The sequence below is a fragment of the Grampus griseus genome (genome assembly GCF_964374135.1).
Source record: "Grampus griseus genome assembly, chromosome: 8".
Classification (NCBI taxonomy): Eukaryota; Metazoa; Chordata; class Mammalia; order Artiodactyla; family Delphinidae; genus Grampus; species Grampus griseus.
In genome coordinates, this window is record NC_139002.1 from 54,065,344 (window position 1) to 54,091,474 (window position 26,131).

General features: G+C 38.8%; 1 protein-coding gene across 4 annotated transcripts in view; it reads left to right on the top strand.

Annotated features, from left to right (window-relative positions):
• The window catches only part of ALG8 (ALG8 alpha-1,3-glucosyltransferase), a 28,428-nt gene extending 5,534 nt beyond the window's left edge, over positions 1-22,894 (top strand). The window contains exons 3-13 of one of the 4 annotated variants that reach the window (XM_082659845.1): positions 5,673-5,866; positions 9,039-9,148; positions 10,371-10,438; positions 13,742-13,868; positions 14,135-14,238; positions 15,040-15,160; positions 17,584-17,723; positions 18,941-19,080; positions 20,421-20,518; positions 20,834-20,906; positions 22,272-22,894. In XM_082659845.1, the coding sequence (XP_082515971.1) occupies positions 5,673-5,866; positions 9,039-9,148; positions 10,371-10,438; positions 13,742-13,868; positions 14,135-14,238; positions 15,040-15,160; positions 17,584-17,723; positions 18,941-19,080; positions 20,421-20,518; positions 20,834-20,906; positions 22,272-22,503 (1,407 nt within the window). In that variant the 3' untranslated portion in view covers positions 22,504-22,894. The remainder of the gene's footprint in view (positions 1-5,672; positions 5,867-9,038; positions 9,149-10,370; positions 10,439-13,741; positions 13,869-14,134; positions 14,239-15,039; positions 15,161-17,583; positions 17,724-18,940; positions 19,081-20,420; positions 20,519-20,833; positions 20,907-22,271) is intronic. The other 3 variants (XM_082659846.1, XM_082659847.1, XM_082659848.1) reach the window with 3 other exon arrangements.
• The last annotated feature ends 3,237 nt before the right edge of the window (positions 22,895-26,131 follow it).

Here is a 26,131-nt window from a genome sequence, read left to right on the forward strand (position 1 = left end):
GCATTTCAGATAGCTCTGAGAAACTGCTCCGAGGGGGCGAGGGAGGAGCCAGAATATATAGGAGTTTTGCAACAAAGGGCAGGTAGTCGGGAACATCAAAAGATTACTGTTAATTAAAGAAACCAGATATGTCAAGTTAAGGAATTTAGCGCTTTTCTATATATGGGGAGATGCAAGAGTCTGGGCTCACTGAAATCATTCCTTCGATATGCACCTCAGCTATCTGGGGCCAGTTTCCTGTATGTTCACATCCTGAGTTTCCTCAGGGCTCACGGTAGGGAGTGGCTGCAGTCTGATTACTGCTAGGTGGCAGGTATTCTTTCCCTTCTGAGTTCCCTCAGGGCTCACCAGCTCACCATCAGGTGGTAGCTGCCATCGCTGATGACTGTGAACTTGCCAATGGCTTTCAGGCAAGGGTTTTTAAAGGCCACAGTAGGGGTGAGGGTCTCAGGGTGCATGATCAGCTCATGGACATTTTTCTAATTGGTTGGTGGTATGGTCATAGGGTGATGTTTTGGGAATCTTTTTTTTTTTTTTGGCTGCTTTGGGTCTTCGTTGCTGTGCGCGGGCTTTCTCGTTGCGGTGGTTTCTCTTGTCACGGAGCACGGGCTGTAGGCGCGTGGGCTTCAGTAGTTGTGGTGTGCTGGCCCCGTAGTTGTGGCTCGCGGGCTCTAGAGCACAGGCTCAGTAGTGTGGCGCACAGGCGCACAGAGATGTTCCCAGACCAGGGATCAAACCTGTGTCCCCTGCATTGGCAGACGGATTCTTAACCACTGCGCCACCAGGGAAGTCCTTGTTTTGGGAATCTTAATCATCAACCTTCTGGTTCTAGTCTGGAGTCTATGTGCTTGTGGACAGCATATAGTCACCATCCTCCACTGAGTGCAGGAGTCTTAGTTTCTTCAGAACAACTCAAAGATATGAGTCCAATTGTTGTCTATATTCATTCAGGAGGAACTAGGAGTCCTGTGACTCTATTGTTCTAATCATTAACTACTTGAGTTTGCTCTTTGAAAGGCCAAACAAGAAGTGGGGGACAGGAAGGTTTTTATACCTGGGTAGGCCCCGCAGGGTCTTACTCGGTTTCAGTCCCCCCTTTTCTTTGACACTCCTCAATTCCTGAGGAGAACATGGTGGGACAAGAAAGGGAATAACGTTTTGGATAGAGAGGTTAATCATAAACTCTGCAAGGGAACTTGGTTTTAGGAGGAGTCAGTTTCATTCAGTTCTGCCCTCTGGAACTATTAGGGAACCCCTTTACTTCAAAATGAGTTTCCCAAATTATACATGGGAAATTATAATATATGCCACATACTTTTTGAAAGAACATTGGATTGGGAAAGAGGGAAAATTGTATTCAAGACCTGGCTCTGCATCAGCATAGAAAATACATTTCATCTCTCTGAGCCTTGGTTTCTCATCTGGCATATGAGGATTTGGAATGAATTATTTCTAAGATCCTGTCTCTCCCTAACATTTTGTGATTTATGAGGACAGGAATAATCAAATGTGATGTGTAGGTGTCTGGTAATATACAAACCATTCTATTCTATTATTAGAAAAACATGTCTGTATTTTTATTTCTGGTATGAGTTACTAACTTGCATATGATACTTCATGGAAAACAGACATCAGCTCAAAAATGACTTGATCAAAAACAGCACTCTGCTGTCAGGAAGATTTTTTTAAGACAAGCTGTAAAGTTTTCTGTGAGTTTGTTGTTGCTTTTGGGGGTTTTTGGTCAGGTCAGAATAGCCCTTTGCACTGAAAAAGCTTGAGAACAATTGACCTAATTGACCAAGTTCCTTCTCACATAACAACACTACAAGTATTTCATAAGAATGCTAAGGAACTTTAAGTAGTTTCTTTAGTGTGAAGTATTTCCATTTGCATGTATGTATGCATACCAGTGAGGAAACTTTTTGTGTGGCCTAGTTGTCCAGAGGTTGGGCTGTGATTTCAGACTGCCTAGGTTTGACTTTCAGCTCTGCCACTTAATACCTATGCTGGGCAACTGTGGGCAAACTACTTGACCTCTCAAAGCCTCCGTATCCCCAGCTATTAAATGATAATAAATAATTATTAGGATGAAATGAATATCATGTATGTGCTGTGCTCAGCATAGTACTTAGAACAAATGTGCTCATTAAATATTATTAAAGGTTATTAATACTTAGCATTATTAATATAATGACCTTCATCCTGTAAATGAAAAGGCAGCCTCCTGTCTCACCATCTCCTCCCTGCTCTCTGACTATCCCTTCTTAGTCTCCTTTGCTAACTCTTCTTCATCTACACACTCTTTCAAAAGCTGGTTCCCTCTGCCTCTCTTTGTGGTCCCTTTTTCTTTTTAACATCTTTATTGGAGTATAATTGCTTTACATTGTTGTGTTAGTTGCTGCCCTTTTTCTTTTAATTCTATAATTCTTTCTGGCTGTTCTCTCATTTAGTCCTATAACTTTCACTACTACCTGTTACTTAGTACTCCTAAAACTGTATTTAGGCCAGCGCTGTCTCCTGTTATTGGCTTGTTTTAGATAGAAGAGGTTTATGTAAAAGAGATTCTAGTAATGGTAAAATTCTTTGTTCTTCCTGCCCTCCTCAGCAATAACAACAAAAGAAATAACAACAAAAGAAATCAACAAAAACTCAAGTGCAAGGTTCACAGTAGGATATAAGGCTGGAGAGGCACATGCCTCAGGTCTGGAAGGTCTTTCTGCCCTACTAAGGAGAGTGGACATGTGAGCAGTGGATTGCTTTGTAGAGCCCTTCTTAGCTTTGACTTCTAGCCTACCTTTCTGTTCTGGCCTCAAATTAAATTGATTGGTCGATTGGTTGGGAAAGACATTAAAAAGACCCATAATAAATATTTGTGGAATGAACACAATTGTTTTGAATCTTTGTTGACCTAAAACAAGTAGACTGCCAGTTATTTCTACAGCAAAAATGGGTTTATTCAGGTTCAGCAGAAAATAGCAATTCAGGGTCTGCAGCCATAGCGAGTCATGTGCTAGTCCCTGCGTAGTGCATAGAGAGGGAAGGAGAATTCTTTCAAAGAGGGAAAAAGGAAGTTGGGAGGGCTAGAGTAAACAGAGTCCATGGCTTTTCATTGGCTGAGTTGTGACAGTCTGAGCTCTTTGCAGGAAAGAAGAGACTTTCCTCTTGCTGTTGGGCTCTGCTGTCCTCCTAGGGCCTGAGACCTCCCTCTTCTGGCCTTCTGATTCTATCTTAATTGAGGTTTCTGTTTATTAATTTTTACATCTTCATATGTAAAAATGAGGTTGGATGTTTTTGTACTTGAAGAAACAGCTCTGTTGTGGTAGCTTCCCGAGCTAATGGATTTGGAGTCGGAGACCCAGATTTGAGCCCCAGCTCTACCACATATAAGTGACAGAACTCTTCACTTGGGAGGAAATGTTAGCTAATCACTTTCCTGGCTTCCCAAAAGCTGTTTAGGTAAGATGATGGCCCCAGCTGGAAATCCCTGATGTCAGGACGGCCTTCTGGGCTAGGTTTGGGAAGTCTTTTTGGGGAGAAGGACCAACATAACAGAGGGTGCCTGAGTGGTGTGGGGTTGGGGATGGCAAGGGAAGGCAGGGACATTTTGTTTTGGATAAATGACCATCTCAGGCAGCACCTGTTCCTTCTCCCAACTCTTTTCATGCTTTCTGTTCCCCATTTTATTTAAAGTAATAAATATGTCAATAAAATAAAGTAGGAAAATCTTTTAGACTTCCAATAAAATAAATGGCTCTTTAAGCGTAGAGTGAGCTCTGACATAGAAACTGTGGCTGGAAACCACAGATGTTAATAAAGTCTAGATTCATGTGGAATTTCTTGAAATTATATGGACCAGTAATTTCAAAACTTTTTAAAAAATATGTTCCCTAGCCAGAAATCATTTTTGAGCATTCACTACCCAAGACGTCTTTATAAATTATAAAGGCAAAGCCCTATTAATATACTTTTAAAAACAGAAATTAAGAAGGATAAGAGTAAAAAATAGAATTTCTAATTTTTCTTTCCATAGTTCAGTGGCTCATCACCCCACATTGAAGATTTGGGATTAGAGAAGGAACTTTTCATAAAGGAAAATTTAATGGGTGGGTTCGTAGCCTGAGTGCCCTAGACAGAGAGCCTCTGGGTTGGCCTTTGCATTTTATACCTGCAGGGGGAGTAAATAGGCTACTTCTTATTGAGACCTAAAGTTTTCATTCATCCTTATCATGAACAAAGAGCTAATAAGTAGTTTGAGTCTCCCTTGCCTCATTTTATACTATAGAGAGACCCTAAACAGTAGTCCCTGTGGGCACTCAGTTAGTACCTAGTGAACCCTTAGTGCACATCCAGAAGGAGAGGAGTTTTCCATTGAAAAGAGCAACAAATGCAGAGTAGGGAGATTATTACTGTCTCAGCTCTTCTAGGTGCAAGGTCAGGTTTAGTTTTAGGGACATGCTATGAGGATAGTAATAATGTTTTAAATGATAACAATTAACACTTTTTACTGATACTTAGTTTATATCTGGTTCAATACTGTGTGTGTGTATATATATATATATATATATATATATGTAAAATTTTTTTTTAATATTTATTTATTTTTGGCTGCACTGGGTCTTCGTTGCTGCGCACAGGCTTTCTCCAGTTGTGGGAATAGGGGGCTACTCTTCACTGTGGTGCGCGGGCTTCTCATCGCAGTGGCCTCTCCTGCTGCGGAGCATGGGCTCTAGGCACGCGGGCTCGAGTAGTTGTGGCACTCAGGCTCGGTATTCGTGGCTCACAGGCTCTAGAGCACAGGCTCAGCAGCCGTGGCGCACGGGCTTAGTTGCTCCGCGGCATGTGCGATCCTCCCGGACCAGGGCCCGAACCCTGTCCCCTGCATTGGCAGGCGGCTTCCCAACCACTGCGCCACCAGGGAAGCCCTATATGTAAAATTTAATAACCCATGAACTAGGTACTGTCATCCTTGTATGAATGCAGAAACTGAAATAAAACAACAAAATATAGCATCATAAAGTTTATATACTTTATATTTTTATATAAAGTTTATATGTTTTTCATATGATCTATATTTTCATTTAGTCATTAGTGACCATTCATTCATTTAACTAATGATTATATAATATATCAGGAACTTACTAAATGCTCAGGATACAGAAATGACAGAGTGGTTTCTGCTCTCAAGGATCTCATGACCTAGTGGAACAAAAGATAAGTAGCATCAGTGTAGCATTTTTTCATTTATAAACGTATTTCATATGTATTAACTTATTTAGTCCTCACAATATCTCATTTTACAGATAGGGAAATTGAATCTCTGGGACAGATCTTGAACTCAAGTTAGTAAATCATTCGTTATGCCTTAGCTTCCTTTTTATATTTAGATGAGTAGAACCATGTCATAACCAAGTTTATTATTAAAAGTTTTCAAATTAACTTCTTGTGAAGTATAGTTGACTCTAAGGAAATTGAAGACTGTATTAAATAACTTAGGAAACATGTTTTGGTGTTCTGCTCAGACTTAACAGAAAATTTTCTATTTATGGCATATTTTAAGTATAATTTCATCATGTGTGTTTTTTAAAGATGAGAGAATGAAAATTTCCAACCTTTGCACCTTCTTTATTTATTCAGTTACTTAGGATATGTTCTATCTTCAATTTTTACCACAGGCAACTTCAGAGTGGACCTTGGATTACCCCCCCTTTTTTGCATGGTTTGAGTATGCCCTGTCACATGTTGCCAAATATTTTGATCAAGAGATGCTGAATGTCCGTAATCTGAATTACTGCAGCTCAAGGACCTTATTCTTCCAGAGATTTTCCGTCATCTTTACAGATACACTCTTTGTGTATGCTGTCCATGAGTAAGTCTGAGAATGTTATTTCCTGTGGAAGGTGTTGAGGAAATATTATAGCATTGTTCCTCATTTGGGGCAAACAAAGTTCATATAATAGCAAATGCTAGAACAGTCCAAAATGGTTGTGTTTCAAACTTCTCAATGAGTAATTACAGCAAGCAGTCTAGCTGAATCTTGTGGAAGAAAATGGGGGCTAAGGTGGGGTTACAAGTTAGAGGTAGAACAAGAGATTGTGAATGTTGTGAAAAGTAGTCCCAAGTGAGTTCCAGGACCGTTTCTCCTGCCCAAAGTGGCTCTACATGCTTCTCTTTCCTTCCTTGTAGCAGACTACCAGAGGCTACCATGACCTACCCTGTTCTTTGGGATACACATACCTACATACAGCACAGCACACTCATGCATACATACGCATAATGCTAACCACCAATGGAGTTTCCATTGTAGTAAACTCAAGAAATCTTACTGAGTGCTTTCAGTTGTAGTCTCTGGATTCTTTCCTTCATGAAGACTCTTCACTAATTTTAAGTTATGTTTATATTTTAATGTTTCGCATATTTTACTTACAAGTTACTTTTAAGTAGGTGAATACACGTACGTAGAATATTGTGCACAGTGACTTCCAAGTAGTGATTTCCCAGTTAATGTTGGTTTCTATTCTGTCCTAAGACTTAAGCCTGCTGGTGTGATTGTGACAGAGCAATAACTGGTGTCCATTCAATGACCTTTGTCATAAATAGATCATTTCTGTTTGTGAGGCCTTCTAGACTGAACTCTTGCCCCATTCAGTAAAGACTCCCTTGGGGATGTTTTAACCCCTGCTCATTTTCGTGGAATAACTGCTGTTTGGCACCCTGACCTTCATTCTCTTTATGACCTGGCAAGAGTTGAAAGGGAAGGTGATATGTAAATGTACTCCTTTTAACTCAAAATGTTTAAATTCACACTCTCAGGGAAAGTATATACAGGCAGAGAGAGGGAGTAGAATTCATTTCCATCTACAATGTAGAGGGAACAGTTAAGTAAGATAAAAATCTGGAACAAGGCACTTTGTATAGATTAGTAACTTACTTAATTTTCTCAATTACCCTGTAAGGTTACTATCTCTATTTATGAGGAAACTGAGGCTCCATGGAGGAAAAGCAGGACACCTTTTGCTAACCCCTATTTAATTGCATCTTTTTTTTTTTTTTTTTTTTTTTTTTTGGCTGTACGCGGGCCTCTCACTGCTGTGGCCTCTCCCGCTGCGGAGCACAGGCTCCGGAGGCGCAGGCCCAGCGGCCATGGCTCACGGGCCCAGCCGCTCCGCAGCATGTGGGATCTTCCCGGACCGGGGCACGAACCCGTGTCCCCTGCATCGGCAGGCGGACTCTCAACCACTGTGCCACCAGGGAAGCCCCTTAATTGCATCTTTATTATGTCTTCTTTTGGTTTTAGATTTCTTTGGTTTTAGAATTTGCTGATATTCAAATGAAACACATTTTTTAAAAATCTTTTTATAGAATAATACATCCTTTTCATTGTCAAAATTTTGGAAAACAGAAAGCAATTATACATACACACAAAGTAAAAATGACCCATACTCCTGCACTTACAGCTGTCCCTATCAACATTTTGGTGCATATTATTTCAGCCTCTTTCCTGTATCTGAATTTAATTTTTATAAAATAAAAATGGGATCATACTGTTTTGTCACCTGGTATTGTCACTTAATATCTCTACCTTTAAATAACATACATTTTTTCATAGGAGATTTTTAAATTATTTGGGCAATCAAGAGCTGCAGGTTTGTGGCTCTATTCTTTTTTTTTTTCAATTCCCTCCACCACCCTCTCCCAAACTATCACAGGTCTATTCTTTTTTTCTTTTTTTAATATATTTTTTTAAAAATTTTATTTTTGGCTGCGTTGGGTCTTTGTTGCTGCACACAGACTTTCTCTAGTTGCTGCGATAGGGGGCTACTCTTCGTTGCGGTGCACAGGCTTCTCATTGCAGTGACTCCTCTTGTCGTGGTACATGGGCTCTAGGCGTGCAGGCTTCAGTAGTTGCAGCACGTGGGCCCTAGAGCACGTGGGCTTCAGTAGTTGTGGCACATGGGCTCAGTAGTTGTGGCACACAGCCTTAGTTGCTCCACGGCATGTGGGATCTTCCTGGACCAGGGGTTGAACCTGTGTCCCCTGCATTGGCAGGCAGATTCTTAACCACTGCACCACCAGGGAAGTCTTCACAGGTCTATTCTTAACTTGGCTGGTATCATAATATATAATTTGGAGTGCTATATCATTCTGGTCTGCATTTTTTAGTTTTAAGGACCAAAATAGTGTGTGCCCTCTCAATTTTCAAAATCCTTACATTTGGGTTTTTGGTGGATGGTTTTATTGTTTGTTTGCTTTATTAAATGAAGACTTTGTTTTCAAAAAAAAGAAAAAATGAAGACTTTTGTTTCAAATCAGCATAGCTGAGAAAGAGACGTGGAACTGGCCCTGAGGCCTTTCTTTCTGCTACCACCTTTTTAAACAGTCAAGAATGGCATGGACACCCCAATCCCTGTGTCTAATCTAATAAACTGACAGGGAAGTAACTAAAATTTTTCCAACCCACTGGAATTTCTTGGGAGAGGTGACACCTAAGGGCACCTTAATTGGAAAATTGTCAGCATCACCAGAACTGGACTCCATCACCTTTCTTTTTCCTCCTTATTAATAATTGGCAACATTAGAGCTGTGTTTTGGGTGCAGTCATATTGAAGGACTACAAGAAATTCTCTTGGAGTCCCTTTCCTCCTTTTTTAAAAAAAACCTCCCATGGTCCTTGAGAAGTAAATTTAATACTCTGAATGAAAGCATCTAGTGTGCACTGAGTACTCCATAAATACTAGCTTCATTTCCTTCATCCTTTCTCTCCTTCATTCCTCCATCTCTTTCTTCCTTTTTTTTTCTTCATATTTGGGTTGATATAAACCTGGGTTTTCTGACTGCTATTCAGCCTCAGTGTCACTTTTTAATCATCATTTTCAAAATAAAATAGTTCCACATTAAAAAAAAAAGAATGGCATGGACACTTTATCAGGAATGGCTAATCAAACACATCGGAGTATATCAGAGTGTACTCTGTAGAAGTATTATGGTGTTCTAATGAAGATTAAATTTGTTTCTGATTCTTTCCTCATGTTCCAATATAGGTGCTGTAAATGCATTGATGGGAAAAAAGCAGGCAGAGAACTTACAGAGAAGCCAAAGTTCATTCTATCAGTATTACTGCTGTGGAACTTCGGGTTGTTAATTGTAGACCGTATCCTTGACGTTTTATGTACTGTTCCCTTACTTATTTGATATATACTAAGTATAAGATTAATTCTTTCTGTAAAGGTGATTCTGAAATGTGAGCTGCTTTTGAAAGTGGATGTGGGGTGGGTTGGTCAGTTCCCCAAACTGTGGTCTCTGCCCAACTTCATCAGACTCTGATTGTTAGAGCACTTTGTCCCTGAAAAGTTAGTGGTGACGTGCAAGAACCAGTAAACTGCCAGTAAAGCAATATACTGGGACTTGGTAACTGTCTTTAGATTAATCTAATACACATATCTTAAATAGTTTATAACACATTATTCTAAATACCTTTTATAGGAAACGGCGTATCACAGTGTCCATATGGAAACAGACAGGCCTTCATGCTTTTCTGCCATCTTGGCTTATGACATATTAATAGGCAAAGTTCTTAAATCCAAAGGGTCTGAATGGGGGACTTCCCTGGCAGTCCAGTGGTTAAGACTTCGCCTTCCAATGCAGGGGGTGCGGGTTTGATCTCTGATCGGGGAGCTGAGATCCCACGTGCCTTGTGGCCATAAAACCCAAACATAAAACAGAAGCAATATTGTAACAAATTCAACAAAGACTTTAAAAATGGTCCACATCAAAAAAATCTTAAAAGAAAAAGCGGGGTGGGGGGTGGTTCCTGAATGTAACTAAAATCCGAATGACAGAAGCCCAATTTCTACCGTTTTCATAGAGGTAGCCAGGTGTGGAAGAAAACACCGAGACTTCGGTTTAAGTCTGACCTGGTCTTGAATCTCAGTTATGAAATTCAAGTAGTGTTAGGCCATGAGTGGATTAATGCTCTGAGCTCTAACTACCTCACAGGTTCACTGTATGTGTACTGTAAACAATGGAATGCTACATGCAGTGGCCTTCAGTAGCTGTTAGGTCCCTTCCTTTCTTATCCCTGATGCTAAAAAGCAAAACAAAACAAAAAACTCCTTTAGTTGCTGGCTCTTTAAGGTACAGAAAATTTGGGAAAGTTTCCTGGTTTTCTTCTTAAACATAAATTTTAATTTAAAAGTTTGTCCAGGATTTGGCTGTTTATACAAAACACTTTTATGAAAAGTCCAAACTGGTAGTAATATTTTTGTCTTTAATTTACCTATAACAGAAGCATTTGCAATTTTTATACTTAGTCTGCGGGCACAGTTCCTTGTGAAATTGGCATCCTCTGTTTTCTTTCCTTGACCTAAGTCCAGATATTCATTTCCAGTACAATGGTTTTTTATCTGGATTAATGCTACTCTCTATTGCACGATTATTTCAGGTAAACACGAAATAGGCTAATTATATTAGTTTGGTTTTTAGCTTGTAAAGGTGATAGGTAAGTTTATTTGACCAACTGTTTTGAGTTGCCAAGTGCTATAGACACTTTTATTGAGTATTTCTCACAAATTCCATCTTCTCTTTTAATAATACTTTTCTCCATTTTACAGATGAGAAAATTATACTCTAAAAACTTGTTAGAGTGTGGCAGGCCTAAAATAAACTTGAGTTTCTATATTTGGTTGGGACCATTTATCCAGGAATGAAATCTTCAGCAGTTTATACTATGTAGTAACTGTGATGGCGGGGCCTTAACCATCAGCAGCATGTAGCATAGTGTAATGGAGAGTATGGAATTTGGAACCAGAAGACCTGAGTTGAAATCCTGAATAACCCTACTAAGCTGTGTGACTCAGACAGGGGTTATTCAAAAGCACTGGCTGCTTCAGATTGGGTACGTTATAGGTAATATATTATTGAGTAAACCTTGTAACTATTCTGTGAAGTTGTTAAATGTTTCCTCCTTTCATAGAGGAGGATAATTCAGATTTCTGGGACACTCCTCTGTACACTGAATCAGAATCTCTGGGATTGGGTTTTAGGAATCTCCAGGGAATTTTGATACACCATCAGGTTTGGGAACCATTAACCCAAGGCAACCATCAACCCCCTCAGCCTCAGTTTTCTCATCCATAAAATAAAATTTACCCTTGATACATTCTGTTTATAAGATGGGGCCACCTGCCTCACAGGGACTTTGGAAAGATCAAATTCAATAATCTATTTTAAAGTTCTTTGGCAACTATAAATGTGTGGATAAGTTTTTTTCTTTTAACCATAAAAAGCCACATTATACGTGGATCATAATTGGTGTTCAATGAATGAATGTTGGATGGTTGTTGAACAAATGAACTAAACTTTAGCTATAGAACCAGCTAGACTTTCTCTGAATCTTAAATAAATAATAAAACCGGTGGAGAGATTTGGAAGCATCCCATTGTTTTTGCCTTATCATTCCTAACGCATCTATTCTAGACCACACCTGATGAGACAGTGAAAGGAGGAACTTGGCCTTTCATGTTCCCTTTGGCAGTGTCTCATTTGATCCTTCCAAACCCCAGGACCCCAGGACCATTATCTCATTTGATCCTTCCAGAATTCCTGTGAGGTAGGTAGAATGTAGACTTCTTTAGTTATAGTCAACTCAGTTTGGAGGTGGTTTTTTTTTTTTCCTAAATCAGAATGCCTTTAATTCTCCTAGGAAGTTTGTTAGATCTGGTACTATTGGCACAACACTTGGTGCCTTCAGCCTGATTGTAGTTTATGTTACCTAATATGTAATATAAGATTTAAGTGATTCTTTATTAGCATAGCTTTATGTGTAATCATTGGTACTCTCATTCCCAGATCCTCTCTGGAAATCAACTCTAGCTATTGTATAGCTATTAGAGGGTGAAGGTAATTAACTTCCCTAGGTTCCTTAAGGAGAATTTGTAGTGTGTTGTTATGATGATGTATCTTGTACTTCAGCATCAAACTTAGTACTTAATAAATATTTGTTGAAATAATGAATTTATAAACCGACTAGGCTCAGTACAAAAGCTGGCTGGAATCACTTGCCTCTGTTCTCCTTATATTACATTTAAACCTTTTTATTATAGAAAATTTAAATTATATACAAAAATGGAGAAAACAGTACAGTGATCTAAACACACACACACAGAGGATTATTTTGAAACACATCCCAGACACCATATTTCATTTGTTAAGTATTTCCAAATACAGGCAGACCTCAGAAATATTGTGGGTTCAGTTCCAGACCACCACGATAAAGCAAATGTTGCAATAAAACTAGTCATGTGAATTTTTTGGTTTCCCAGTGTATATAAAAGTTATGTTTACACTATACTGTAGTCTGTTAAGTGTGCAATAGCATTGTCTAAAAAAATGTACATACCTTAATTTAAAAATATTTTATTACTAAAAAATGCTAACCATCATCTGAGCCTTCAGTGAGTTGTAGTAGTAACCTCAAAGATCACTGATCACAGATCACCATAACAAGCATAGTGATAATGAAAAAGTTTGAAATATTGCAAGAATTACCAAAATATAGCACGGAGACAGGAAGTGAGCAAATGCTGTTGGAAAAGTGGCACCAATAGACTTGCTCAATGCAGGGCTGCCACAAACCTTCAATTTGTAAAACACACAGTATCTGTGAAGCGCAATGAAGCAAATTGCAATAAAACGACATATGCCTGTATATCTTCAAAACCATGTGTTTTTTTCAATATGGTAAAATACATGTAAGATAAAACTTACCATCTTAAATCATTTTTTTCTTCCAGTTTTATCGAGATATAATTGACATACAGCACTGACATACAGTTTAAGGTGTACAGCATAATGATTTACTTACATACGTCATGAAATGATTATCACAATAAGTTTAGTGAACATCTGTCATCTCATAAAGATACAAAATTAAAGAAATAGAAAAAAAATCTGATGAAAACTCTTAGGATTTGCTCTGTTAACAACTTTCATATGTAACATACAGTAGTGTTATTTATATTTATCATGTTATATATTACATCCCTAGTACTTATTTATCTTATAGCTGGAAGTTTGTACCTTTTGACTGCCTTCATTCAGTTCTCCCTCCCCCATTCCCCACCTTTGGTACCTACAAATCTGATCTCATTTTCTTAGAGTTTGTTTGTTTCTGCTAGTTGTTACACAACATAGTGATTCAATATTTCTATCCATTTCAAAATGATCACCACATAAGTCTAGTTACAATCTGTCACCATACTAAGATATGACAATATAGTTATTGAATTTCCCACACTGTACATTTCATACCCATGATTCACTTATTTTGCAACTGGAAGTTTGTACTTAATCTCTTAGTCTCCCTCACCTATTTCTTTCCTCCCCGCACCCATTTATCTTAAGCATTTTAAAATGTACAGTTCAGTAATGGTAAGTATATTCACACTGTTGTGCAACCAGTCTCCAGTGTTTTTATTTTTTAATAAACTTTATTTTTTTTAATAATTTTAGCTTTACAGGAAAGTTGCAAAGATAATAGAGTTCCTGTACCCCCTCACTCATTTTCCCCTAATGTTACCATCTTATGGTACATTCATCAAGACTAAGAAACCGACCTTGGTACACTCAGATTTCACCAGTTTTTCCACTAACATCCTTTTTCTGTTCCAGAATCCAATCCAGGATACTACATTATTGTGTTTAGTCTACCCTGAATTTTGAATTATTTACCTTTTAAATCTCCTAGAAAAGGCATATGGAAGGAGCATTTCTCTTTGCTGTTCTCCTACATTTCAAGCACATCTACCTCTATGTAGCACCAGCTTACGGTGTATATTTACTGCGATCTTACTGTTTCACTGCAAATAAACCAGGCAAGTTTTAGTGATCATTTTATTTTATTTTTGCTTTATTTTATTTTACCTTGACTTGGTGGCTTGCTTTGTGAGAGAGTTTTATGAGGCACAACGGGTATCTCTCAGCTATTGATCCTATAAACCCTTTACCCATTCTGATTTTTCTCTGCTCTTGCCACATCATAAAGATTGGTGTACTATCATGGGATACTTCTAGTTTTGGCGTGTTGTATAAGTTACGGCTTTCCATGCTCCTGGTTAACGATAATGTTCCTTTTCTGTAGATGGGTCCATCCGATGGAACAGCTTCAGTTTTCTCCGTCTTATTTCCCTGGGACTAATTGTTTTCCTAGTTTCTGCTCTTTCGTTGGGTCCTTTTCTAGCCTTGGTAAGTCTTTTATTTGTTATAAAGAATACATGTTTGTTGTTATTTAGAAAAAAATAATAAAGCCAGGAATATATAAAATAAGGAAAACTACTCCTTTTTTACTCCTTCCCACTATGATTCCCCAAAGATAGGATGTTATTCTTTCAGACATTTCTGTGCTTATGCAAATATGTATGTGCATATATTTGTATGTTTAACTATATGCTTCACACAGACACACACACTCACACAGAGTTGCTAATAATTAGTCACAGATTTCCATATTTGCTAATTTGCTTGTTTGCTGTACTTTATTTGTAACCTCAAAATCAGTACTCACGGTGCTTTCACAGTCATTCATTGACAGCAAACATTCTAAAGTGCCTAGAATGTTACAGATGTTCAACAGGTGTTTTTCTTTTTTCACTTCTTCCCTCATGCTGAATTCAACTAATTAGTTTTAATTTCTGCTAAAATTGGGAAACACTGCATCTCTCATCAAGCCTTCCCTGCCGTCCCCTTCTCTTTAGTAAACTTGGTAAAGCTGCAGTCTGTGTTCTCCTTTGCCCCTTATAAATTCTTCCATTATTATAGTATTGGACTGGTATTCAAAGTACTCTGATGTATCTTGTCCCACTTAACAGATGAGAAGGTTGGACAAAAAAGAGGTTCTGTGAACTGCTCAGGATCACACAACTACTTCCTTGTATAAAAACCGGAACTCAGACCTCATAACTTTCTACACGCTATGCCATAGACAGTACCCTAGTTCTCTTTTTGAATTTAGAAAATACTGATCACTGTTTAATCTCTTTTCAACAGAACCAACTGCCTCAAGTCTTTTCCCGACTCTTCCCTTTCAAGAGGGGCCTCTGCCACACGTATTGGGCCCCAAACTTCTGGGCTTTGTACAGTGCTTTGGACAAAGTGCTGTCCGTCATCGGTATGGTAGCAAGCCTTCTTACTTTTTTTTTTCTTTGGCCGTGCTGTGCGGCTTGTGGGATCTTTCTTCCCCGACCAGGGATCGAACCTGGCCCCGGCAGTGAAAGCACCGAGTCCTAACCACTGGACCGCCGTGGAATTCCCTAAGCCTTCTTACTTAGACTATGAATATTGAAAGGACTAGTCACATTGACAAATAGAAAAACCTGTTTTGTGTTTTGAATGTGGCTGAGCTGTTTGTTCTCCAGCCCTGCGTTTCAGCTTTCAGAATGAACAGCAGAGTGGTTCTAGGGGCTGAGACTTCAGTGCAGGAAACAGACTGCACTCCTTATAAAAGCTCTTTGTGGCAGTGAGGTTGTTGCTCCTGTCCTTGGGAAAAAAATAAACTTTTTAGACATTTTTAAAAGGTAATTTTGGGACTTCCCTGGTGGCGCAGTGGTTGAGAGTCCGTCTGCCGATGCACGGGACACAGGTTCGTGCCCGGGTCCGGGAGGATCCCACATGCCGCGGAGCGGCTGGGCCCGTGAGCCATGGCCTCTGAGCCTGTGCGTCCGGAGCCTGTGCTCCGCGACGGGAAAAGGCCACAACAGTGAGAGGCCCGCGTACCGCAAAAAAAAAAAAAAGGTAATTTTACCTTAAGCAAAACGTTATTCAGTAGTTATAGCCTTAGTTTTAAACTTAAAAATGTGAAGAAGCAGGAAAGAAGAATGTGTAAGTTGTGACTCTGGGTATTGAACCAATAAGGAAAATGATGGCCATGCAGTTTAACATGAGATGAGAAGAAAGGGAAAACTTAGGCTATGCTTTTAAGTTTGAGGTGTGATGAAAAAGAATTTATAACCTTTAGATGGTTCTGAAAATAATTGTGTGGAACAACTCACAGTCTCTCATTTGTGAACACAGCCTAGCTTGATGGAAAATGGCAGGATCAAGAGAAGGATAGGTAAACTTTTCTGTAATGGGACAGACAGTAAATATTTTAGGCCACATAAGATTTTGTTTACAACCTTTAAAAACGTAAAAACCTGTGTGAGAAACAAATGCAACAATAAAGAAGTGCTAGGCTGTCAGTAGCAGGGGCTTTGGAACCAGACAGAACTGGGTTCGATTCTTCCACCTATTAGTTGTGTGACTTAGGCGCATTACTCATCTCTCTGTGCCTCAGGGGGGCAAAAAGTAATGGCTACAAAGCCCTTGGCACATGGTAGATGCTTAATGCGTGGTGGCTGCTATTACCGTTTTGGCTGCGTACTTACAGGAAATCATAATTTGGTATTATTGCTCACCCACTGCGTCCGGCCTTGACGTACATGGCGTCTTATAAAGTAAGTTCTTAACGTTTCTAAAAGCTTTAAACAACCAGCATGATATGAGGTACAAGGGTCGCTTGCCTTATCTGAGTCAGGAAACCGCTGTACCTCACCGTGTATATCTGTCTCCTCAAGGAGGTCGTGAATGGAAAGTCAGTGGCAGGTTAGGCAACTCTGTTTCAGGCAGATAGTGATCAGCTTTAAGAGAGAATCAGCAGGCTGAAGGAAAAAGGGACAAGGTGAATGAACAGAAAATATTTTGGTAGTCTACACCTTTCCCACATTTCACTAATTTCAATGGCATTAGGCAGGGCCATTCAGGTGCTCAGACTGTCCCTGACTGTTCCGTTAGCTTTTGGGGGCTGGGACTTGCATCATTATCCTCAGACTTGGTTCATTTAGTAAGTATTTCTTGAACTCCTATGTGCTGGGGATAGAAATAAATTAATTGTCATTCCTGCCTTTAAGGAACCGAGTATAGTAGAGGAAATGAACATACATACAGATACAGTGCAGTGTGGTGAACAGAGACATGTATAACAGACCTTAGCCCACAAGAAAATCAGCTCTATTTCCTGAGTTAGGAGCTTTCTCAGATGAGTAAGTGAATTAGGAGTTAACTTTTAAAAGTGAGTAGGCCATTCTAAGCAAAGGCAGTAGTCTGTGCAAAAGGACACAGGTGTCAGTGGTATGTCGGCTCATTGTGGCCAAGCTGTATTTAACAAGGTGGAGTAGATGAGGCTGGAGAGGTGGGAGGGGGCTAGATCATGGAAGACACTATGTGCTATGCTTAGGAAGGTGGACTTTATCCCATAGGCAAGGAAGGATTCAAAGCTGGCCTGTGACATGGTAGACCTGTATTTTAGAAAGCTCGCTTCATTTTAGAGCTGTTCATGCTGCCCGCCAGCAAGGTTTCTTTTTCCAATACAGACAGCTGCAGTCTAAACTAGAGGCATTTTAGGTAGAATGGTGCAGGACCGAGTTAATGAAATCTTGACCTTGAAACAGTCTTAAGATTTAGTAGATTTATTTTTTTCCTCAAGGAATTGATTGGTAAAATATGGTGTGCCATTAATCAAAACAAAACAAAATAAAATGTCTTTTTACTCTGTAGGTTTAGAACTGAAATTTCTTGACCCCAGCAAGATTCCCAAGGCCTCAATGACAAGTGGTTTAGTTCAGCAGTTCCAACACACAGTCCTTCCCTCAGTGACACCCTTGGCCACCCTTATCTGCACTCTGATTGCCATATTGGTAAGAATTCACACATGGTCCTCATTTCTTGAGTTTTCTCTGCTTTTCTTTTGTGTGGCTGGTTGAATTTTAACTTTCAAGTTTTCCCAACTGTAGGATAAATTCCATGGCTGTAATCCTGCTGCAGATTGAGGCATTTCCTATTCTTAGGGTAACTTTGAACACTGTAAGGAAGGATTACTAGTAAAGCCTCTATGAGAGAGGTTCTCACCAGAAGCTAATAGACCATCTGTTCACCGTCAGATGAGGAAGAAAGAAAAGCCCAGGGGAGGGAACTTGGACCACACCGTGGAGAAAGAGGACAATGTAGTAGGGACATCAGGTTTTTGTTTTCATACATGGCTAACTGATAAAAAACTCTAAATTTGTCTGTACTGCATGGATATTTTGTGACGATGATAATGAATTGAGAGAGTCAATGAATTGAGGCTGTCTGAGCATCAGATAAGAATCTTATATGAATCAGATGCTGTTATAGGCATCATTCATAGCTGTTTTTATTTGTTAGTGATCATGATGCCCTCAATTTCGTGATACAATTTTAGTAAAATTCAGGATAAATAACTTAATCATATCTAATTACACTCAGTTTTAATTTTGGTTTCTAAACAATCAAATCTACTCACAAGACACCTGACCCCACTTAACTACGTGGCAGTACTGGTAGGTAGTTAAGCTCTGTTGGCCTACTTATCCACATGTTCTGAATTTAAAACTTTTTTCCTAAAACTTCAGCCTTGTAAGCTGCATATGGAAGGCCATGGTTTTGTTGTAAATTACACTCCAGCCCACAAAGTTAGGTGTTTGTTTATTAATATGCTAAGATCTAATTTATTATTAGCTCCACAATATCGATGAACTTTTGTAGTTTGACCTAATATGTTCAGTGACTATTAATTAACTAATTATGAAGGTGTAGTTAGGAGTTATACTGGATATCCTAGAACTTAATTATCATTTCATATTAATTTTGACGAATAGAATTAATTTTAATGTGTTCAATATATATTTCCAAATGCCTTTTTTTTTCCTGAGTAGTTGTTTTTATGTTAACTTTTGGTGGACTGTTCACAAAGCGAATTATCCCAGTTTGATGGAGAATAGTCTTAAGAGCTACTGTTTTTCAGAGATGATATAAATTATATTCACCTGAACAATGTTTCAGTAAAGCCTATTTTAAATGATACTGAAGTTTTATCTTTGCCTATTGTTTCTAGCCCTCTATTTTCTGTCTTTGGTTTAAACCTCAAGGGCCCAGAGGCTTTCTCCGATGTCTAATTCTTTGTGCCTTGAGCTCCTTCATGTTTGGGTGGCACGTCCATGAAAAAGCCATACTCCTTGCAGTTCTCCCAATGAGGTAAGCAGATAGCTCAGTCAGTCAACATTTCTGGCATATTTCACAGTGATCCTATTGTTTTCCATTTGATCTGTCGCTTCTTGACATGTTCAGTGGGATGGGCAAAGGCAAAGACACGTGGGAACAGATTTATACCAGGACAGAATGGGGATGTTTAACTTGGGATCCTGGTACCTGTGAGGGTTCTAAGGTATGCAAAACTGCCTGTATTGTTCCTGCATTTTTTGGTAAGGGGTACCGTAGTGATTAAGCGCCATGATACCAGGCTGTTACTTCTGGCTATTGAATAGCAGCATAGTATGGAAAAAGCATGGACTTTGGTGTCAATCACACCTGTGAAAATAAGGTCCCACAGTTCCTTGTTAAGTGTTGTTAGTCAAAGTAAGGATTGAGTCCATTATGGAATAATACCTAACACGTACAGCACTTCAGAGTTTTCAGAACTGCTTTTGTTGTTAGTTGGTTTTTTGGGGGCGGGGGTTGTTGTTTTGTTTTGTTTTGCATTCTTTCTTTTGAGCCTCACAACAACCTTTAAGATAATTAGTATAAATGGATATCATCCCCTGTCTTCACATCTGCAGAAACTGGGTCTCAAAGTTTAAGTGACTTATCCAAAGTCACACAGCTAGCAAATAGCAGGGTTAGGACTTAAACCTGAATCTTATCATGCTGAATCTTAAGATCTTTTCACTGTGTCATGCTAAAAAAAAAAAGAGGCATTTTAAATGCAGTTGTGTCCATTTTATATACAACTGAAACCCAATTAGATAGATGGTAATAGAATTAGCCTTTTTCTTAAGATTTTTCTTAAATCCTGAGGGAAATCATTTAAGCTCTGAAAGGACATTAATCAAATTTGTCAGATGAGTATATGGCTTGTCTGGGTTCATTTAGCAACTTGGAGTTTCCAAATTAAAAAATAGAGAAAAACTTCTAATGTCTTTAGTTAGAATTCTTATTAAACACCAGCAGGTATGTCCAAGAGAAGGACTATAGGGTTGGAAATAAAACTCCAAGTCCTGTTTCTCTAGCTGCCACCACTAGGCAGCTCCCAATCCCACAATATTCCTTTCTTTGAGGAGGCAGTTACTCAGAGAGGCAAGATTCTTTTTTGAATGTTCCATGACTCAGTGTGATGCATTCTTCTTTGTATTGCTTAAAGTTTCCCACTGAAAAAATTAATATTCTCAACTGAATTGGACTTGTAGCAAAGATCAGTATGTTATTTTATGCATAAGCCAGTTCTAGAAATAATATTAGATGCAGGTTATCCCAGCTATTTGCAAGTATAAGCTTCATTTGATGTTTTAAGGAATTATTATAAGAATTTTTATTTTTAGCCTCTTGTCTGTGGGAAAAGCAGGAGATGCTTCAATTTTTCTGATTCTGACCACAACAGGACATTATTCCCTCTTCCCTCTGCTCTTCACTGCACCAGGTAAATAGCTTCTTTTAAGAGAGATCTATTTAATTGCCGTGCCTTTTCATCAGAGCCTACTGTCTGATCAATACTATCTGATTTAAACAACCTTAAAATCTCTTAAAAAGAGAGAGCTCATCCATTCTTTTAAATAAAACCTCCAACATGTCCCTAATTCTCAGTATCTTTACATGTCACAAAAATGTACAGTTAAGCTCCGAAAGCGTTCCTAGCACTATATAGCTGTGTCATTGTGATTATATTCCCTTAAGTACCATAAACCTTTCTCTTACCAACTTAATTATCATATGTACTTTTTTATTCTTTTAACAGAACTTCCCATTAAAATCTTACTCATGTTACTGTTTACCATCTATAGTATTTCCTCACTGAAGACTCTATTCAGGTAAGCTAAAAAAAGTGCATTTAAAATTATATTTACTCTTGTGAAATGTTTACTCCTAAATGATTGATAAGCCTTTTAAATTTTATTTTTTAAGTTTAAATAGTAACATCACAACATTACAAAATATCAGCAGATAGCAGGAGAAATTACCCATATTCCATCACTCTCACATGGCAACATAGGTCATAGCTTTAGTTTGGGGGAATATTTGAGGAGGGACTACCCAGCTTAAATTAAAACTTTATATGAAAACTAAAAAATGGAATGTAAGATATGCATTATGAGTAAAACCACATAAATACAGATGCTTAAAACCAAAAGATATGTAAAAAATTCTTACATATCTTAGAATTATGGGTGGAATTTTTTTCTTTTCTAAACTTAATGTTACCTATATAATTTTTTAAAGCTTGCTTATGGATTATATCTGATTGTGTTCATGAAACCTCAAATGCTTAATTATATGAAAACTCAGTTATAACCATATGACTCAGCAATTCCACTCTTAGGTATATATCCAAAAGAACTGAAAATAGGGACTCAAACAGATACTTATACATCAGTGTTCATTGCAGTTTTATTCACAATAGCCAAAAGGTAGAAATAGCCCAAATGTCCATCAGCAAATGAATGGATAAACAAAATAGTATATATACATATAATGGAATATTAGTCATCCAGAAAGAGAAATGAAGCTCTGATATATACTACGACATGGATGAACCTTGAAAACTTAGGCTAAGTGTAATAAGCCAGACACAAAAAGGACAAATACTGTATGATTTCATTTATATGAAATATCTAGACGAGGCAAATTCATAGAGACAGAAGGTAAATTAGTAGGTATGGGGACCGGCGAGAGCAATGGTGGTGCTGGATAGGAAGTTATTATTGCTTAATGTTTCCAGAGATTCTTTTTTGGGGTGTTGAAATGTTTTGAAAGTGGATATTGACACAACATTGTCTATATACTTAATACTACTTAATTATATACTTAAAAATGGTTAAAATACCAAATTTTATATTATTTTACCAAAACAAAAAATTATGCATTGTTTACCGTATTCTTATTCCAATATCACACTATCCAGCCCCCTTTCCTCTTCCAAATGCATAGCTAATTCTCTCTCAGCAACTTCAGCTAAGTGACAACATAGATGATGGTTGGGTAAATTTGGATTGTTGAGTTAATGTAATGATATATCTTTATCATTTTTTTAAAATGTGAAATTTTATTCATTCATTTGACTCTAGCTTTATCTGTACTTCACATCACGACAGTGCAGGTGAGAAGCTTTAGCTGAGAAATGTTTGCAAAAGCAGAATGACTCATCTAAAATCAGACTCCTCTCATTTTTTCTTCAGAAAAGAAAAACCTCTTTTTAATTGGATGGAAACTTTCTACCTCCTTGGCCTGGGGCCTCTGGAAGTCTTCTGTGAATTTGTATTCCCTTTCACCTCTTGGAAGCTGAAGTACCCCTTTATCCCTTTGTTACTGACCTCAGTGTATTGTGCAGTGGGCATCACATATGCTTGGTTCAAACTGTATGTTTCAGTATTGACTGACCCTCCTGTTGGCAAGACAAAGAAGCAATGAATAAAGGAACTGCTTGGATGTATTCCAAGCAATTATTTCATGGGAAATTAATCAGAACTTGAAGAAAGTTGCTGGTGGCATGAGCCATTCATTTCAGTAAATCTGTTTGAGGACCATTCTTCTAAACTTGGCCTTGCCCAGCTTAGCAACCTGATTGTCACCATGGTGAGAAGCCACTTGTCCTCCATAAGCAGTGAAACGCATCTGAAACAAATCTCGCCTTCCCCTATTAAAGTTGTCTGAGATCATTGAGGCTGCTTTGCTTGCTCTAGGCAAGGAGGGAGTCTGATCAACAGCATGATTATCTGTAGCCTATGATGACCATTGTCAGGGTATAAAGCATAATTAGAATCATATGCGAAGGGAAATATAAATAAAATACCATTTTGTATTTCTGCACAAAAAATTGTTGGATCATTTCCAGCTCCTACATTTTCCTGTTGGCATGCATACAAGCAAGTGGTGTGCACTGTCCCCATTCTGTACACCTTGTTCCAGGAGATTTTTTTTTTCATTGAAATTATACATTGACAATACTCACAAAGCCAGGGAGAATATTTAATGAACTGTTTGGCCTGTTAGCAGACACTATAAACCACATCTACTCTTACATTAGTTAAGGACATCTTGTACAGTTCATTTATTCTAAAAGCAAGTACTGCAATTTTGATAAGGCTACTCCTTCTCAAACTTTCCTCATGTGAAAAGACATAAGGGTGTTTTGCAGCCCAGTCTTGTCCTCCCCCTACCTTGAGAGTACTTCATACACTTTATCCAAGACCCCCGTTTGCCTAATACCTGCTGCACATTCAAATTCAACCAACATTTATCTAGCTGACACTAGGAACTTTCACACATTTTATTTACCCATTGTCCCCTAAGAAGATCAGAGAGAGTCCAAGGTCAATAGAATCCTGGGATGCTAATCCAGCTATCCCATCTCTTAAATTCACTCTATTTTCCCAGACTTCTTTTGAGTCTCATTCAAAGATAAAGATGGGGATTTTTGCCAAAGGGGGAGGGAAGTACAGCCCCTCTAGCCTGTTTTCCTCACCACAGTCCCCCTTGCACCCTATACTCCCGCTGTCCCAACAACTTAGATTTCCCAGTGTGCCATGCTATTTCGTACTTCTGCTTCCTTTCATTTTTGCCAGTTCCTTTCTTTCCTCTCTCTACTGACTTTTCTACCCTATCATCTGATTGTCTGAACTTCTTCAAGATTCAACTTCACTGCTACCGTATCTATAAATATAAATGTAATACAGTGTAATGATTAAGAATAGGGGCCTTGGGACTTCCCTGGTGGTTCAGTGGTTAAGACTCTGTGCTCCCAGTGCAGGGGACCTGGGTTTGATCCCTGGTCAGGGAACTAGATCCCACATGCCACAACTAAGAGTTTGCCTGCTGCAACTAAGATTCCACATGCTGCAGCTAAAGATCCCGCATGCCACAAGGAAGATCCCATGTGCCGCAACAAAGACCTAATGCAGCCAAATAAATAAAATAAATATTAAAAAAAAAAAAGAGTAGGGGCCCTGCGGGAATTCCCTGGCACACACACACACACACACAAAAAAGAGTAGGGTCCCTGAAATCACACAGCCTGATTTTAGATCTTGCCTCCATGATTTTTTTTTATCTGTAGTCAAGTTATTTAACCATCCGTTGCCTCAATGTCCTCATTTCTAAAATCACAAAAAATTTAGAACCCTGCTTAGCACATATTACGTGTTCAATAAATATCATTTAAGGGAATTCCCTGGCGGCCCCGTGGTTATGACTCTGCACTTTCACTGCTGAGGGCCCAGGTTCAATCCCTGGTCGGGGAACTAAGATCCCACAAGCTGTGCAGTGCGGCCAATAAATAAATATCTGATATTTTAACGAGTCCTTTCCCTCTACCTTCTCTCCCCCTCCCCCAGAATTGAGTACCCCACCATGTGCTCCCAGGCCAGGGGTCTACTTCTACTATTAACGGCTGTAATAATTGTTTATCTGTTTTCCTTAGGAGACTTTAACAATTTGACAGCGGAGACCACACTTGTCTTGATAGTCCCAGTTTTTGGCACAGTTGAATGAATGAAAAACACCACACAGGCCATGATTAAAATCTAAATGTTTAGTAGCACCAGCAGTAACACAAGGCACCCAATGTAGTTCCTCATATCTTTGCCAATTGGTATGCAAACAAACAAAAAAAGATGAATTTGGATGCCTCTCAACAAGGCCAAATTTAATTATGCTTTGAAGGTTGTTACTGTCAAAGTGATGTGATGTCAGAACTGGAAGAGCTCATCTGGTGCGGAGGTTTCCAAAATGTTCTGCAGGGCCTTGGAGGTTCTTGAGAGCTGCCTCAGAGGCTCTGGGCCCTGAAGCATCTTCAACCAAAGCAAATATGCTTTGATCTATTATATATTAGGCATCATGTAAGTTTTTGTTTGACTTAAGGATTCAAACTCTAAATATAGTCTTTAAAGCAATTCAACCCCTTATATTACCAGGAGGGCAATGGCTCCAGAGACTGAGGAAAAGCTTGTTGACGCCAACACAGACTTCCTCCCTAGTATTCATGTATTTAAACTTTGCAAAAACATGAGTGGTTTTCAACAGTAAATTCCTAGGTTTCAGCAGTTAACTAAATAAATGAAAGTGCCATTTCAAAATGTTTTGAAATCTAGAATTAAGTCAAGAACAAGCAAAGGTTACTATCAAAATTTAAACAAGATGTATAAGAAACCCATTTTTTACCTGCTTTTAATTTATTTGCAATGTACCCAAATTTAACAAGACGAAGAAAAAGAAAAGTGGGAGGAACTTGGTATTCTTGGTCACCGTATCTTTCCCTGGGTTGAGGGGACAGAGCCAGAACTGGGAGGGAGCTATGGAAGATGCACTCTTTACAGCCCAACACTGTCATAGTTTTCCTTGTTAATGATTTCCACCTAGAAACTATTCTTTGTGGAGGAAGCACTTCAGTGAAAGAGAGGATTGCCCCCTATGTATAGTCCATGCAGCTTGTTTGCAGTTAATGGGAGAAAAAAAATTCTATTAAAATATAACCTTTGAAAAAGATGTTTTACTCTTAAGTAGTTTGATGAAATTGCTCTTCCAGTATGATCATGGTAAAAAAAAAAAAATTATTTTGACCCATCTACCCCCTTTTTCGTGCTTCAAAGAAATGGGCTACTGGGACTTCCCTGGTGGTCCCGTGGTAAAGAATCCACCTTCCAGTGCAGGGTACGCAAGGTTCAATCCCTGGTCGGGGAACTAAGATCCCACATGCCGTGGGGCAACTAAGCCCGCATGCCACAACTATTGAGCTCATGTGCCTCAACTACCAAGCTCGAGCACCTCAACAAGAGAGCCAGCATGCCGCAAACTACAGAGCCCGTGCACCTGGTGCACCACAACTAGAGAGAAGCCCGTGTGCCGCAACGAAGTGCCCATGCACTGCAACTAAGACCTGATGCAGGCAAAAAAAAAAAGAAATGGGCTACTGTGCTAATGGCAACTGAACTTAGAACAATTTTATAAACCTCAAAAACCTGAATCAATATAGCCGTTAGTTTCTCACAATAAAGTCCCATATTCAGCATCCCCACTTTATAGAAATGTCAATAAATGTACT